The following is a 15,080-nucleotide window of genomic DNA, read 5'->3' on the forward strand; positions in this document are numbered from 1 at the left end:
CCATGTTGGTGATCAAAGGATCCTCTGAAGATAAATGAAATGAATCATAGAATGGTCAGCTTAGTGACTAATAATGTTATTTATAAAAATTACCCATTATTTTTATTAAGTATCAATTAGTATGTGAGAATTATTCCCATAACTATATATGCAAATATTAAATCTTAAATTATTTTTTTCATCCTTTCATGGCTTTTGCTAAAGAACAATTTAAAAGAGGCCAATTTTGTGACTACAAACTCTAAAAATGTCACTTAGAAGCTCCTTTACTCACAGCGTCCCTTCATCTTCCAGAAACTAAATCATGTGCAGAATGTAAACAATAATAAAATTAGATTACCATTTTTCTATTGACAACAGAATATTTGACCACAAATATACAAATATAGTTTTTTTAATGTAGCCTCAAACCATAATTTTATACACATTCATTCTAGTTTCCTTATTTTTCATAAATAAGATTTCTTAAAAATACTCTGGTAGGATATAACTGTACTTTACGAAACTAAAATTACAGTGAGGAAAACAAATTCAAGATAATTTGCATTCTAAGCTTTGTAGGAATGATAAATCAACTTTAAACTCCTGATAATACAAATTTGTAAAACTGAATTAACCTATCATCCTAAAATATGCAATACACAATTAAATCAATCTTAAAATGCAGAAAATTTAGCCACCTAATTTGAGATCGTATCTCTTATCATCTTGGAAATCTGATATACCAATTCAAAATTACTATTCAAATTACCATCAGAATTCCTGAAACCCTATTTGCAGTAAAGATTCCAACTGCATCTGATTTTATGTCACTTCAAGGCAAATTCCTCTGCTTTAAAACAAGTTTAGCCTCTTCTTGAGTTTGTCTAAATTTACAATTGAGAAAACTCAGATTGAGAGCTTTTAGTTCCGCCTGCTCACACCTCCTTTTTGCCCTTCCCCACTCCTCACCCCCAGACAACCAAAAATAAACACTCACACTAGCAATACATGAACTGACCAATCTTAGGCTCCCATGGTCTTAAGACAGCCAGAAAAAACAAAGATGGAAGAATCACTGCTTTGCAAACAAGGCCTTAATTAGGTATGTAAATAAAAATTCCTTTACTACTAGATCCCCAAGTCCTTCTGAAGAACCATTTCCCAACTACTTCTCACATTTACACAACACAAACATCAACATGCAGCTTCTACCAAAGAGAGACCTGAACATATACCTGTACGTTAGAAATCCTCTCAGATCAGACGCTCGTATTTAACTGATGGAAGCATCATCACCCAAGAGCCCAGGTCTTAAAAATTATTCTTTAATAATCTAATAACAAATATCTTTCCCATTCTGTCCCGGAAGACCAAAAGACTAGGAAAAAATCAGTTAAAAGAAAAGCCACCATAACCATTCCATCAGTCTAAGTCAAGATTTAATTGTACAACAGTAATCTAAAATATTGACTAATTCCTTTGGAAACAAATTATCCCAACAGTGCTTTTCTGAATGCAAGTCAAGCATCCATTTATGCTATGTTATATTTTTGCCTCTTTATGCTTTCTATTTCAAAGACTTATAAACTGGGTGAAACCCACAGTTCACTGCAACAAAAACGATTCACAGAGAGGTTGGAATTTACAAACATGCAGGCTTGAAACTTTTGAAACCTGAAATACTCAAGCAAGAAATCTCACTAAAGAACATTTCAAGTAGGAAGTAAAAAAGCACAATGTTTGAGGCTGTAGCTCAGTGTCTTTATCCCTTAGATGAACCATGAAAATAGGCACTAGCCTGCGAGGACAGAACCTACAAACACTGAGTCTTATGATAATTTGGCAGCAGACTTAAGAAGAAACTTAATATTCTCTGCCTTGCCACTCCATTCCCTTCTTATTTGTTCTTCAGATGAAGTTATGGTTTTTGAGACAGGAGATTTTCATGTTTTCTTAGCCTCATAATAGGAACAAGTGGTTGCAGGAAATTTAAAAAAAAAAAGGCTCTGGAGAAAGGAGACAACCTATCCAAGTGGAGCTAGGGTCAACAACTATGTAAAGTCAATGGAAGTTTTGTCAGCCTAACTAAGGAGATGCATTGCAACTGGTCTACCATAAAATCACTTTAGAGAGCCTGAAATACCTATTCTGGACTTACGGGAGGTGATTGATATTTTAAACACTCTTTGAAAAGCTAAGGAATTTCTTGTGGGTTTTTTTTTTTTTTTCCATTCCACTAATTCATTGGTGAATATTGCTAGTTTCGAAATAAATAAGATTTCAACAAACGGATAGGAAAATCTATAAAGATTCTATTCCAGGAAAGCTTGCAGACACTGAATTCACTGATTTTAAGCTTAACTCCTCTAGTGGTGACTGAAGGGAAAGACACACATGCCTTATGGAATATGTAAGTGGCATGATAAATTGATTCACAAACTTAATAATAACCCAGAACTTTCTGATGCTGTTTGTATCCAAACAGGCCTGTCACACAGATGGTGGGGAAAGTTTGGGTCCATGTTTTCAAACTGTGCACTAAAAGTGAATACCCCAGCCAATGGACTAAAACTTCATGTATTCTCTGGATAATTTATACCGATACCTCTCACCTCACTTTCTAACTACCATAACCCTTGCAAAGTACCCCAGTGAAGAATGCCTGAAAACGAGAGGTAAATATACAGGTATGATAAAAACAGCAACAAGAAAAGAATGCCCGAAAAAGAATGCCCAGTCAGATGAGTAACTGGGTACTTGTTTGAAATATGACTTAGAAATGGTTTTTTTTAGGCCTAAGATAAATTAAGAGTTTCTTTCTGGATAAGAAATAATTTCTAAGTATCTCTCAGGCTGATGGTTTGGCAGGTTACATGGCTATCTAAGATATTTTCTCATTTTTGATTATAGCTATGTAAAACTTTGATGAACTACATATTGCTGAATATGAACATGATATCAAGCTATTAAATGTAAATACTCAGAAATATGATCATTTCACATGCCCTTAAAAAACCAACCACACATCATTCACACAAAGCCATCCAAGAGGCAGTTTCCAACACATACTCTGTTTTAATATTGTCTGATTCTTCTTCTGTAGATGATTTGCCAGTAAAATGATGACAAAATGAAAACATTTTACCCCTAATTCTTCATATATGAGAAAATTAACTCTCATCATTTCACAATTATTCCTACCAATATGTATTGGTCTATTCCCTTAAGCAAAACAACTTAACATACTTAAAGCTTTGTTCTTTAAGTTACTTTAGATGATTGTCTTAATGGCAACCCACTCCAGTGTTCTTGCCTGGAGAATCCCAGGGACGGGGAGCCTCGTGGGCTGCCGTCTGTGGGGTTGCAGAGAGTCAGACATGACTGAAGCGACTTAGCAGCAGCAGCAGTGATGAGAATGACTGGTAAAGCTTTCCATCCCTGGTCCCCGATGCTGCGCTTAGTGGTCGCCCTGCCCGCCGACACTGGTCTGGGATAGGCCAGTCCAGGGCCCTGCAGTGGTCTGGACTGCAGTCCATACTGCAACAGCTGCCATGCTCACACGTGAAGCCAAATTCCAGGAGAGAAAGGAAGGACTGCTGGCTTTTTATCTTATTTGCTCTATAACATCTACTTAAACACTAGAATGACTTTCCTATACATAACTGAGATTTCTTTTTGATTGCCTATTGATATGGACAGAGAAGAGTTTCACATACAAATGAATCTTTTTCAGAGATTTTTTTCTTTTTGGCTAGGTCAGCAAAGTTTCTTCTTTTAACAGAGACCATTTTCCATAATGTGAAGGTATTTACTCAAAAAGGAAAATACAGACTACTTGCATGTAAAAACAATCACTGTCGCTATGAAAGTTACCAGTTAACTCCTATCAGAAACAACTGATTTTAGTATTGTATCTCTTACCAGAAATTTCATATTATTATCAGTTTTAAAAGGCTTTCCTCACACATACTGGAATACAGCATCAAACAAACAATTTTATGACATGGGGTTTTTTGTTTGTTTTTTAAGAACTATGGTTAAAGATCATCATGGTGATTGAGAAATGATGATTAGGGTTTGGTTCATGCATGGAATTCTAAGATCGATAATCTATCGAACTTCTAATGAAACTTATGCTCTAAGGTCCTAAAGCTTGATAAGGAATAAATACGCAAAAATATCACCTTCAAAGAAGAAAATTTTCAATAGAATAAAATAAAAATAAATATAATACAAAACATGCCCTTCTATGAAGCTTTAAAAATATAGTACTTAAATAAACATGCACACCAGCTAATGATACACACGAATAGCTTTACCTATATGTTTAGACTTAGGTATACATGCATTTAAGTAGGTATTTCTACTTACATAAAATTTACATACATATTCATATGTATTATACAGAAATCATTGAACAGTACTATGTTTGAAATATATACTTAATCTTTACAAAGTAAATGAATTTCATATTATCTTCCAAATAAGGTTGTATATTTGTAAACAGTAAGTATCTTTTACTTCTTTATATTTTAATGGTGAAAGTCACACGAATATTAGGCACACAAATTATTTTATTGATATTTAGCGACACTCCAGGCCAATGCTGCATTGAAGCAAATTTGGTTATATTTAGTAACAAAGGGAAAGTAAAATAAAGGAAATAATTTCAAATGTTCATGGCTCATAGAGCAAAATAATTACAAGTGCTCCTGTGCTGTGAAGAAAAATCAAAAAGGAAAAATACACTCAAAGCATAAATGTCATGCACACATACACATGTCTACTGTGCATATACATACGCATCTCTCTGAAATAACACCAGTCTATGAATGGTATAATAACCTAGCAACGTCAGCCCCTCAGTGGGGGTGAATGCTGATTCATAAGTCACATTAACCTAAACAAGAACTACAAGAGTAGTTTCACGGATTTGACAACCGAAATCATAACCACCTAGAAACACCGGGTACAGTGATGAAGAAACAAGGTGCAAAGTAAACAGTGAGAAGGCAGCCACTCACCTTCGGTGCCATTGGGAGTCATGGAATTACTATTTATATGAGAGTTATCGAGTTTGGGGGATTCACTACTACCACTCAGACGGCTATGCGGGCTGGTTAGATCCTGCATTTCCATAGACCTAAAGACAAGAAGCCTTCCGTTTGACAGATGTACCAAATTCATAACCCCACTATTTAATGCGCTAACGACTTGACACCTCCTTTGAAACACATTCGCACAAAAGTCCTATTGTATCTATTTTCTTCAACTCCAAATAGGTCCCTCTTATATTTTCACTTCAGCCATCCTTTCAAAATGTGGACTATTAAAAGCTGTCACTGACCATACCTATCCAGCCAAATATTGTATGGAGTTTTTTGGTTTTTTAAAAAAAATTTCTTTTTCTCTCCTTCAATAGTTCATCAAGTGCCAAGATCTAATGAGATGTTTCCATCTGTTTTTATTATCAAAGAAAACAGACCGTCCTACATTTCTTTTTAGACGGGGGGGAAAAAAACACCCTAAGGTGTTATTTTTCTAAAACACGAAAGTGTAAAATCGAAAAAAAAAAAACTTCACTTTTGTATGGAATCTCTTTCATCTAATAAATTAGCACTAGGAACTCCCTTATAATTTACCGCCCAATTGTAATTTAATGGGTCTCCAAACCAAATAAAACACTTGAAGCCTATAGTCCAATGACAGGGAGTGAGATAGCCCTGATGCATGTGTTTACTCTGGCAAACTGCTTAATTGTTCCTCTGTTTCCCTTGAAACAAATGCAGCATTAAAACATTCTGATGTCGGCTCACTTGTTTGCTTTGTGGATTACATACAGCCAGCCCAAGTGAGGAGGGATCAGGCCGGCATACAGTGAGTGCCCAGGAACATGAGCATTCAGGATACCTCAGCTGTCACCTACTTGGGGAAATCAGAACAATGCCACTGCCCTGCTCAAATTGGGCATTTTTACAACACAAAACAGCGAAATCCTCCCGGAAAGTTCTTTGGCTCAGCAGTTACTCTATAGGGGATAGAAGCCCCTATTCATGTTCACAATTGCAGAACCATCCATTTCTATTTCACCTTTTCTTAATGGAGAGAGGAGACCATTTCTTTAAAGTGACTAAAAACACATCTAGATACCATTCTGTTCTCTGCCAGCCAAGTGTTTGGAAGTCTAAGGCCTATTCACTTTATGTTAAACTTTATGTTTTTCTTTAAAAAAAAAAAAAAAAAGAGGGGGATTAATATTACATGTATGAAGCTAAGACTGTTTGCTCCTCACCCCCACCGGGTCAACAAAAGCTAGTCAATTTGGAAGTTGCACTTAAGACTGCAAATGTCAGCTTTTATAACGAAGAACATGAACTGTTTTACTTCTAAAGTGAGTTTTGACTTCCCCAAGTCTTTGGGATTCAAATGAGAAATGGCTTAAAATCCAACTTTTCTCCCCTAATTCTCAATACACATTCAGAGTTTTCCTAAGCCCAGAAAGTACAGCCCCTAATCATTTTCAAATCCAGGCTCCTCTTCCCTTTCTACATATTTAACTTTTTTTTTTCCTTTTACAAACACACACACACACACACACACACACACACAGTTAAGTAATTTCCAACCAAGGCTATTAATAGAAATAATTAAGAAATACTAGACAAAAATAGATAGGGGGTCACAGAGAGGTAATCTCCCCAAATGTCAAATATCAACAGTATCCTTACCTGCAACTTGAGGAAACAGCAACATCTGAACTGGTTTGAGATGTTTGCACCTGTGATCAGGGGTAAAAAATTAGAAGCTGTTGTTACTCTGCTTCAGTGTCAGCTCTTAATTATACAGAGCACATGGCTCAGGACGACAATGCTCTCTTTTAACCAAAAGAGAAAGAGGAGGATTCTGCAGCGGTGAAAGGCATATTGTCTTTAAGTTGAGGTCTCCACTGTTGTTTCCTCCTCCAGGTCTACCCTCCTCCTCCCCTTGTAAGGGGGGGTGGGAGGGGGGAGGCAGCCAAATGACGGGATAGTGATTCATCACTGGCCTATGACAGCTGCAAACGGGATTACCCCTCCCCCAATCAACATGCAAAGCAGCCTTACCCAGGCAGCTTGGAAAAGGTACTTGAAAAAAGATAGCTATTAGCAAAATGAGCATGTTTCACAGCAGCAGTTCAAGCATTAACCCTCCAGCATCCTCAGATCTTTCATCTTCTGCTATCACCAGCTAAAATAGAGTTCCCGCCCATGAGTTTGACTCCAGACAGTGTTTCTCCTCATGGTGATGGTTTTGTCCTGTATTTACTATTTGTCATTGAACAGTTTACTCCAAACGGCTTCTGGGCAACTTGCAGGCAATGCCAGACTCAAATGGCCCAAGGCAAGTTCTTAATCATCATGGAGCCCTGCACTCATTCACCCAAGCAAACCGAAAATTCAGTGAATGTTTAAGTTCAAGGGAAATCCATGCCTGCCTGGTGAAATAGCCAGAGCAGTTCGCTTTCTGTTTAATTTTCCATCTTTTAAATCAGGAGAGAGAATGGAGGAATAATCAGTTCAGTATCTCAGTTGGCCAGAGTTCTGGTCTCTTTTGTCCCCAGAGGAATCTGTATTTGGGTTTTCACTGAGCAACTAACTTTGCCTGCAGGCTTTGCTAGTCACTGTTCTTCCTCCAGAGGCATCAAGGTGATAAACTCAGGTGAGGGTGGGCTGCTGGCTCACCAGCTCAGGCAAATGCCTGACTCTGAGGTAAAAAACATTCTGCATAACGTCTTTTAAACTCAGAAATCTAGATCTTTGATGTGCATTTTCATTCAACCGGAACAGACATCAATTAGGGTTACAGAGCAAAGATGAAAAAACTGAAGCATCTCAAATGGCATAAAAGTTATCCAACCAAGTATCTTCTATTGAGTCCTGTTATTTTTTAATTATGATTTATGACATTAAGTAGTACTACCTTTTGTCAGGAATAAAAGCATCATTAAAGTCTAAATATCTTGGTCTAATATTACATGAAATTCCTAGGTCTACTTTTCGAGAATATGTGCAGGATGCAAAATAATTTGAAAGAGATGCCTGCGTATTCAATGAAAAGTATTTGAATGCCTGTAAGGTAGGTCATTTGATGCTAACAGCCTTCTGCAATTTTTTGTTAAATTTTGTCACACAAGAGTAAATGTTTCCATTTAGAAACTACAGTGATATACCTCAAGGATAAATTTCCTTTCCCCCCCATTTCCATTTTTATACACCTGGAATAAATTATAGGTGAGAACTAACTTAGTTTTAAGAACTCTCTTGGCTTAATTATGTGAAAGAGTATGTAAAACATCCTTTCTGTTACACGTTAAAATACATTCCTATTTTAACACTGGCTAGATACTATAATTTTAGAAACATAATGTTAGTTTCCTTGTATACTTTCAAAGTTTGATATTTTTATTTGAGGTTTAACCTATTCTATTTAAATTTCAAAGTCAAACCTGTTAATAAAAAATGAGATTCAAAATAGGAATTACTCTAACACGTTTTCTCACTGAAAACAAATGCATTTTCACAACATACTTTTTTTGTGTGCTGGCTAGACTTTACTGTACTTTGTACAACTTCTGATTCCACATCCATGATCTTCATTTCATTAAGTATACTTCAGATATTCTTTTGTGTCTCAAGGATTATTTAAACCATGTGTTGTATGTTACTGTTTTTAAAAATGACTCTTTAATCAAAATAACTTTAAAACAACTAATCCTCACTTAGGTTGGTCAGCTGAATCCACATCGTGGTCCAGGAAAAATAAATCTACTCTCAAGAATGCGAATGCAGACAACAATTAGACACAGATGTGAGCAAAATTAGTTACAGTTTACAAAATGCTACACTTCACATGCTTTTAGTTTTTTATGTGTAGTACAAGATTACAGCACAGTAAGGAAACATGGTCTTGTAATGACTTATCTAAAAAGAACACCTATTTCTGATTGGCGCTGATTTTCTCTTATGTTTGCCAAAATCTCTGGAAGGTTCTGGGTTTTCAAGGTCTCAAACCATAATGTGCTGCAAAAATAATTAATTAGGCACCTTTCCATTCAAAAGAGAAAAAAAATATTTCATGGTTTTTAGAAAAATGCTGTTAGGCATTGAGTAAGCTCATGTTCTCTGCTTTATATCCATAAACCTAATATGTTCCTTGTCTCCTCCTAATCTGGTATTTTTTAATTCAAATGCTCCTAGGAGTGTAAAAATATTTCCCATAACATTATAAATGGTCATCTTAGATTACAATGAAGTCATTTCACTTTAATGCTTTTTAAAACTCTTTGTAGAGAATACCCAAGTAGCGTACTGACAGAGTTGTGAAAATACAGAGAGGAAAAAAAAAAGAGAACTTTTTAGAATTTCAATTCAAGAATCCTCAACTAGTAACTTTGACTTCTGATTAGTTAATGAGGTCTTTTAAGTTTGCCTTTTTTCTAATTAAATTTCTAATTCTTCACAGATGTAACTTTTGTTGATGTTCAATTTGTCTCTCTCATTTTGTTAAACCTCACATAGTACTTCGCCAATCCATTGAATAGCCACATTAAATCTGTTAATACCATGCTCTTCAACCCCAGAAATTATTTCCAGAAGGCAAACTTGCTTTGAGAGATCATCAAACAAGACTTAAGGTACACATTTTATCACATTTTTCCCTACCACAGAGCTCAGGATGCAGAGCAAAATTCATGACTTTTGCACTGTTTATTATACTTTGCTAAATTACAAATCAAAAGCATCTGACAGAAGATCATGTATGAAGCCAAAAAGTTAATAATGTTCTGTGAAAAGTAAACTGTAAATGGAAAGGGATTCTAAATCTCAACAGCAGAGAGCAAATAAAATGTAGGTACTTGTCTAAATTATGGGTTTTCCATTGGCTCTTTTGCTTGCTAGAAGCAATTTTTATAAGATGACTATAATTTTAAACTTTTTTAACTCAAAAGAAATTTTCAAAGTGAAAGTACTGAACTTATCTAAATAAATAGAGTTGGCAGGCAAACTAGTTTTGCCCAACCACAGATCAATGTGAGTACTCCCAAATTTGAAAGACAATGGCAATTTTCTAATCAGAATGTATTTTATAGAGGGGAAAAAAAGGTGCCTTAGGCAGAAACCTGCTTTTAAATCAGAATATATTCTTGGTACAATGTTCCTCAATCAATATTTCCTACCATGGTGTCAATGATGTAATGAAAGTCTAAACCTAAAATTGAAATGAACTTTCAGAAAAGGCAGATAGATGTCTTTTCAGTGTTAATACTTATCTCCTTCTTTATCAAAGACTCCATAAAATGAATGCTTTAAAACTCCTGATTTCTAGTGATATATACTGTATCACTTTTTAAACTATCTTGTTTAAAGAAAAGGACAAAACAGAGTTCCTAGGAAAACAAAACAAGTACATATTTAAAAGACTGATTCTACCTATAGTCTTCAAGGACTGTTTTTAAAATTAGCATTTAAGATGTTGAATGTATCAATAATACTTTGATGACTGATTAAATGGAAGAAGGGGTTTATTCTCATGGCAAGTGAGTTTTTTTTGGAAGATATTCTTTACAAAATAAATTTCCAAATACAAGAGGAAACTTTGAAAATCATTTATTATATCTATCAAACACCCAGAGCAGTTGACTTCCCTTTACCATTCTAAAACTGAACAGTTGTTCTAAAACTGAACACTGGCTCAATCAGGCTGCTCTGTCACCGCAAAGAATTTTCAGGATTGAAAATCCATGGCTGTTTGCTCACTTACTGAACACTTTGGGCCTTAGGAGAACTCAAGCTGCGAGAAAGTCAAATATCAAATATTTGATAATGCAGAAAAACATGACTTTTCTTGTGTGCGTATCTTCAAATCCCAAACAGTGGGCAAAAAAACTCGCACACGCCTAAAATAAAACCTACTCTGAAAAGACACATTAAAAAAACAACCTCCAGACTATAAAACTACACTGTCCTTAACTAGAGACTTTTTGTACCCTTGTCATTTTAAGAAATGAAACTTAAAAACGCTTGCCTACATTCAGTGACAGCTCTGAATTTATGGAATTCCTGCAAAAGCTGTGCTTAAATGTTTCAAAAACTCCTCCCAAGAAATATAAGCCCATGAGTCATTAGCAATTCATACACTCATTTTGAATGACAAATATTTTAAGTGGTAATTCAAAAGTTGAAGAACCTTGTTTTTAATTTCCAGGTCCATTCAAGTCCTATTAAGTGTCAATAAGTGAGAAATATCTTAATTTGGCAAATGTTTATTATTTCACCTTTTGAAGATGAGCCCGTTTAATATAATGTTTGGGAAATTTGTGTATTGAAACAAAAGGATTTCCTTCCTTAAAAGGGGGTGTCTATTTTTGTTATTTGTTGTCCTTTGAAAATGTTAATTCCTTCCTTCTTTTCTCCAATCCAACCAAAATGTGTAGGAAAAGCTATCTCTGTGTTAAAATGGATATAGACAGATACCGCTTTCATCTCTATCACATAGTAATAGTTGAGGTTTGTGCAGAAGAGCGATATGAAGTGATCCCTTTACAAGAGTATAGTCCTGCAAGAAACTTTTTTTTACATATAAGGCAACAAGTCATTGTTAACAATTAATTTCTAATTACCTCTTAATGATTCTAATCGCTCAGTTAAATTGGGGGTTAAGAACTTATACTTTTATGATGGAGCCCAGTGGCCCATAAAGCACTGGGCACAAAGTGTCATAATCTTCCCCACGCCCTAATGTTTTTCTTTTAAAACAAATCAAAACAATAACTCAAAGCGCTCTTGTTATCTTGGGCTTTGCCCACAGGACAGCTGGTGTCACGCAGTACAGTTTTTCAAACAGTCAGCTTGTACTTACAGCGCTTTACATCTGCTGCATCCACCAGTTTCCTGGGCTCCTTCGAATTTTCTGGTTTAGCAAACCTCCATTCCAGACATAGTTTTTGCTCCTGGAGGAGGACGCGAGAGGGTCTTAAGGGCTCCCGGCGGAGCCCGGCGCTGTTGGAAGCGGAGCGCGTCCGCTGGGGGAAGCCGGGCCGCGGGGACCGCCGCCTGGGCGCTGCTGCAGGCTCGGGCTGCCGAGCGACTGAGCGCACACGCTGGCCCCGGCGAGAAAACCGCCACACCGGACGGCAACAGGAAGGCTCCGAGTCGGAAGTGGCACTGGAGAGTTTCTACCTCGCCCCAAACTCGGAGCCATCAGCTCCCACCGGTCTGTTTAGCCAGCGCCTTGAGCCCCGCGTTCTTTCGTTCTCTAAACGGCAGCAGCTGATAGCATCTGAGAAGCCCAGACAAAGAAACAGCACCATCTCATCTCTCGGTTTGTTTGCGCAGCCTTGTAGGTCTGCCCGTGGAGCCTCGGGGCTTTTTTTTTGTTTTTGCAACGCAAACCACAGCTATTCTCTTGTCCTAACCTTATTGGTTTAAATGCAACAATTGAGAGGAGCCCTGCTCTCTCTGACTCAACCTTGCTGCTCCCAAAAAATTTATTATGTAAATGAACGCGCCCCCATGCTATCTGAATAAACAGCTGTGTGAGAATCAGGGGACACTGTCAACACACGTCTCTTGCTACAGCAGCTACCAATTACGAGCTTTGGGGAGTCGTTTCGCGTTATCTTTCATAGTTTCCCAAAACTTGTTTTCAAGCCCTGAAACTTAGGGAATCGATACTTTAAAAAAACTTTTTTTTTCCTGAATGTAACAACCAACAGGTCTGGGGGGAAATGAAAACTAGCATGGCTATTTCCATTTTAAATAAGTAAAGGGAGAGAAAAAGCAAACGTGTAAGCCATCAATACCAGCTTAACAATGAAAGCCTGGATGTTAGCTCTGCAGTGATTTCTATAATGGCAAGTTTTACGGGAGCAAGTTTTTTTTTTTTTTTTTTTGGATATGAACCAGATACTATTTCAGTGTTGATATTTTAAAATGATTTGGGGGAAAAAGATTTATTTTATCTAGAACTCTTACAGTCTGTTCTTTTTAAGAAGAATTCTAACTAAATTCAATCTATGCATGCTAGTCTATAATGCTCACCTGGGTAGCTGAGCTATTCAGATTACAACTAAATTAAAGATTAAAATATTTACTTACTATCATGTTTTAGGCAAATAAATGACTTCAGTTATTAGATCAATGACTTAACCATTACATTGATTTCAAATATTTAAAGAAGGCATCACTTACATGGCTAATTATTATATTTGCCAGCCCTGTATCATAATTAAAATATAAATGTTTATTTTTGATACTAGTCACTCACCATAACCAATTTGGTACTTTAAAATGGAATCTTTATACCCTTTGGATTTTCCTTCAAAGTATCTGACAGTAATACTATTCTATGGGGCTAGTCTTTTTATTATTAATAATAAGCATCTTCTTCATTAAGGCTCCTGCCTTGGTATGAAAATCACAGTAACTTCTTAAATGATAATACGTTTCAGATCATCAACCCGTAAAACAAATAGACACAATTTTACCTTACCTTTACTTTGCTAATTTGTAAATGAAAGCACCGTTCTGATGCAAACAAAACAAAAAGCTTCTAATGACCAAAATTCAATATAGACTTTCCCCCCATCTCCCCCGCAAAAGGGTGCCAATGTAAATTCCTCAGAAGAGAACATTCTGTTAAACCTAACAGACAGCTTAAACTGCAAATTCACCTAGGATTTCCCTTGCTGGTATGGTACCAGCAAGGAAACCTGGGCTAACCATCTTCCATATTTGGGAAACCAGGTCAAAAATCAGTTGATTGCTATTGGATCTGTTCATGCAGCTAAATAGAATTATGTTACCACCTACAGAACTTTCTTAGAACAGAAGTATTGGTTATTCAATATACTAAAGTATGTGTGCAGAAAAGAAAATACAGCCTGTAATGGAGGTCTCTAGTGCCGTGAGATAAAATACAATGATACGTTAATTCAATCTATGGGAGCGAACACCCGCACAGTAACTGCTTTTGCTATCATATTTATTTCTAAGCTCCATAAAATACAAAATTTGAGGTGCTGGTTGGAGAATTTAACTGTGTTTGAAACTTTACATTAAGCTATTGTGCCCATGCTTCCCATGGTTTAAAAATTATTTTAGCTATAAAAAGATAAAATATTATTTTTCCGATCATGAAAGATTATACTGGCAAATCCAGAAGACCAACTATGAAGTCATCAGGAATATCATGTAAAGTATCTGACTTTTATACACAATTGCCTACATAGTAATCAAATTTATCATATCACATTAGTTTTTATATTGAAATTCAATTATTTTTATTTGTATAACCAAATGAATCATTTTAAAATGATACATGTCATTATGAAGGAGACGATGAAAAGCATGATGACTGTAATGTGAGCACTAATTGATATGATATTGGTCATGCTGCATAGTTATATAACAAAGAACTTAGTAATTGGCTACAAAAAATATGGATGTATACGATTTATTTATTTTTTTTTTACTTTCAAAAGTGTATGCCACTTTTAAATGCTTTCCTTTTCCTAAAGCAAAATCAGATGGCCTAAAAACAATTACATGCTTATCCATAAATTTTGTCTGGTTACTACTTCTGAATATGAAATATATAATAAATACCATATAATTCACACCAAAATAAGTTATCCTCTGATAAATAGCCAAAATGTTAGTCATTACTAAGAAGATCTAGTTGGTAATATACTGTTAACTTCCTATTTCTAAATTTTCACAACTATAATTTCACGACTTAACCATATACTTTAAGGACCAATGTGTTCCCTAAACAAAGTCATACCCCTTACAACAGAACTTAGGAAAATTTGCTGAAAACCCACTATTAGTAGAGACAGATAGATAACAGTAGAAAACCTACTATCTGACATTTCCTAGAAAAATGTCAACACATAAACATTATGAATAGGAGTAAAAAAATTTCTAATATGACTTTACCCCACTAAAAAATAAATTTCATCTGGAAAAGGAAAACATTTGGAAAAGCCAGTTGTAACAAAATGTTTGAATATCCTCATAAGGATGATACCTTTCATAAATCTCCAAACAAGCTTTATC

At 35.7% G+C, this 15,080-nt stretch overlaps 1 protein-coding gene across 9 annotated transcripts in view; it reads right to left on the reverse strand.

Annotated features, from left to right (window-relative positions):
* Positions 1–15,080, reverse strand: part of EYA1 (EYA transcriptional coactivator and phosphatase 1) — a 372,747-nt gene that overhangs the window by 181,670 nt on the left and 175,997 nt on the right. For 5 of the 9 annotated variants that reach the window (XM_061438966.1, XM_061438969.1, XM_061438967.1 and 2 more), the window contains exons 3-4: positions 6,711–6,760; positions 5,007–5,125 (exon numbers count right to left, since the gene is read on the reverse strand). The exons of 1 other annotated variant lie outside the window; for it this stretch is intronic. In XM_061438966.1, coding sequence (XP_061294950.1) covers positions 5,007–5,125; positions 6,711–6,760 — 169 coding nt within the window. Of the gene's footprint in view, positions 1–5,006; positions 5,126–6,710; positions 6,761–11,880; positions 12,481–15,080 lie in introns of those variants that run through there. 3 more of the 9 variants (XM_061438970.1, XM_061438972.1, XM_061438971.1) reach the window with 3 other exon arrangements.

The sequence above is a fragment of the Bos javanicus genome, chromosome 14, assembly GCF_032452875.1.
Source record: "Bos javanicus breed banteng chromosome 14, ARS-OSU_banteng_1.0, whole genome shotgun sequence".
NCBI classification, from domain to species: Eukaryota; Metazoa; Chordata; class Mammalia; order Artiodactyla; family Bovidae; genus Bos; species Bos javanicus.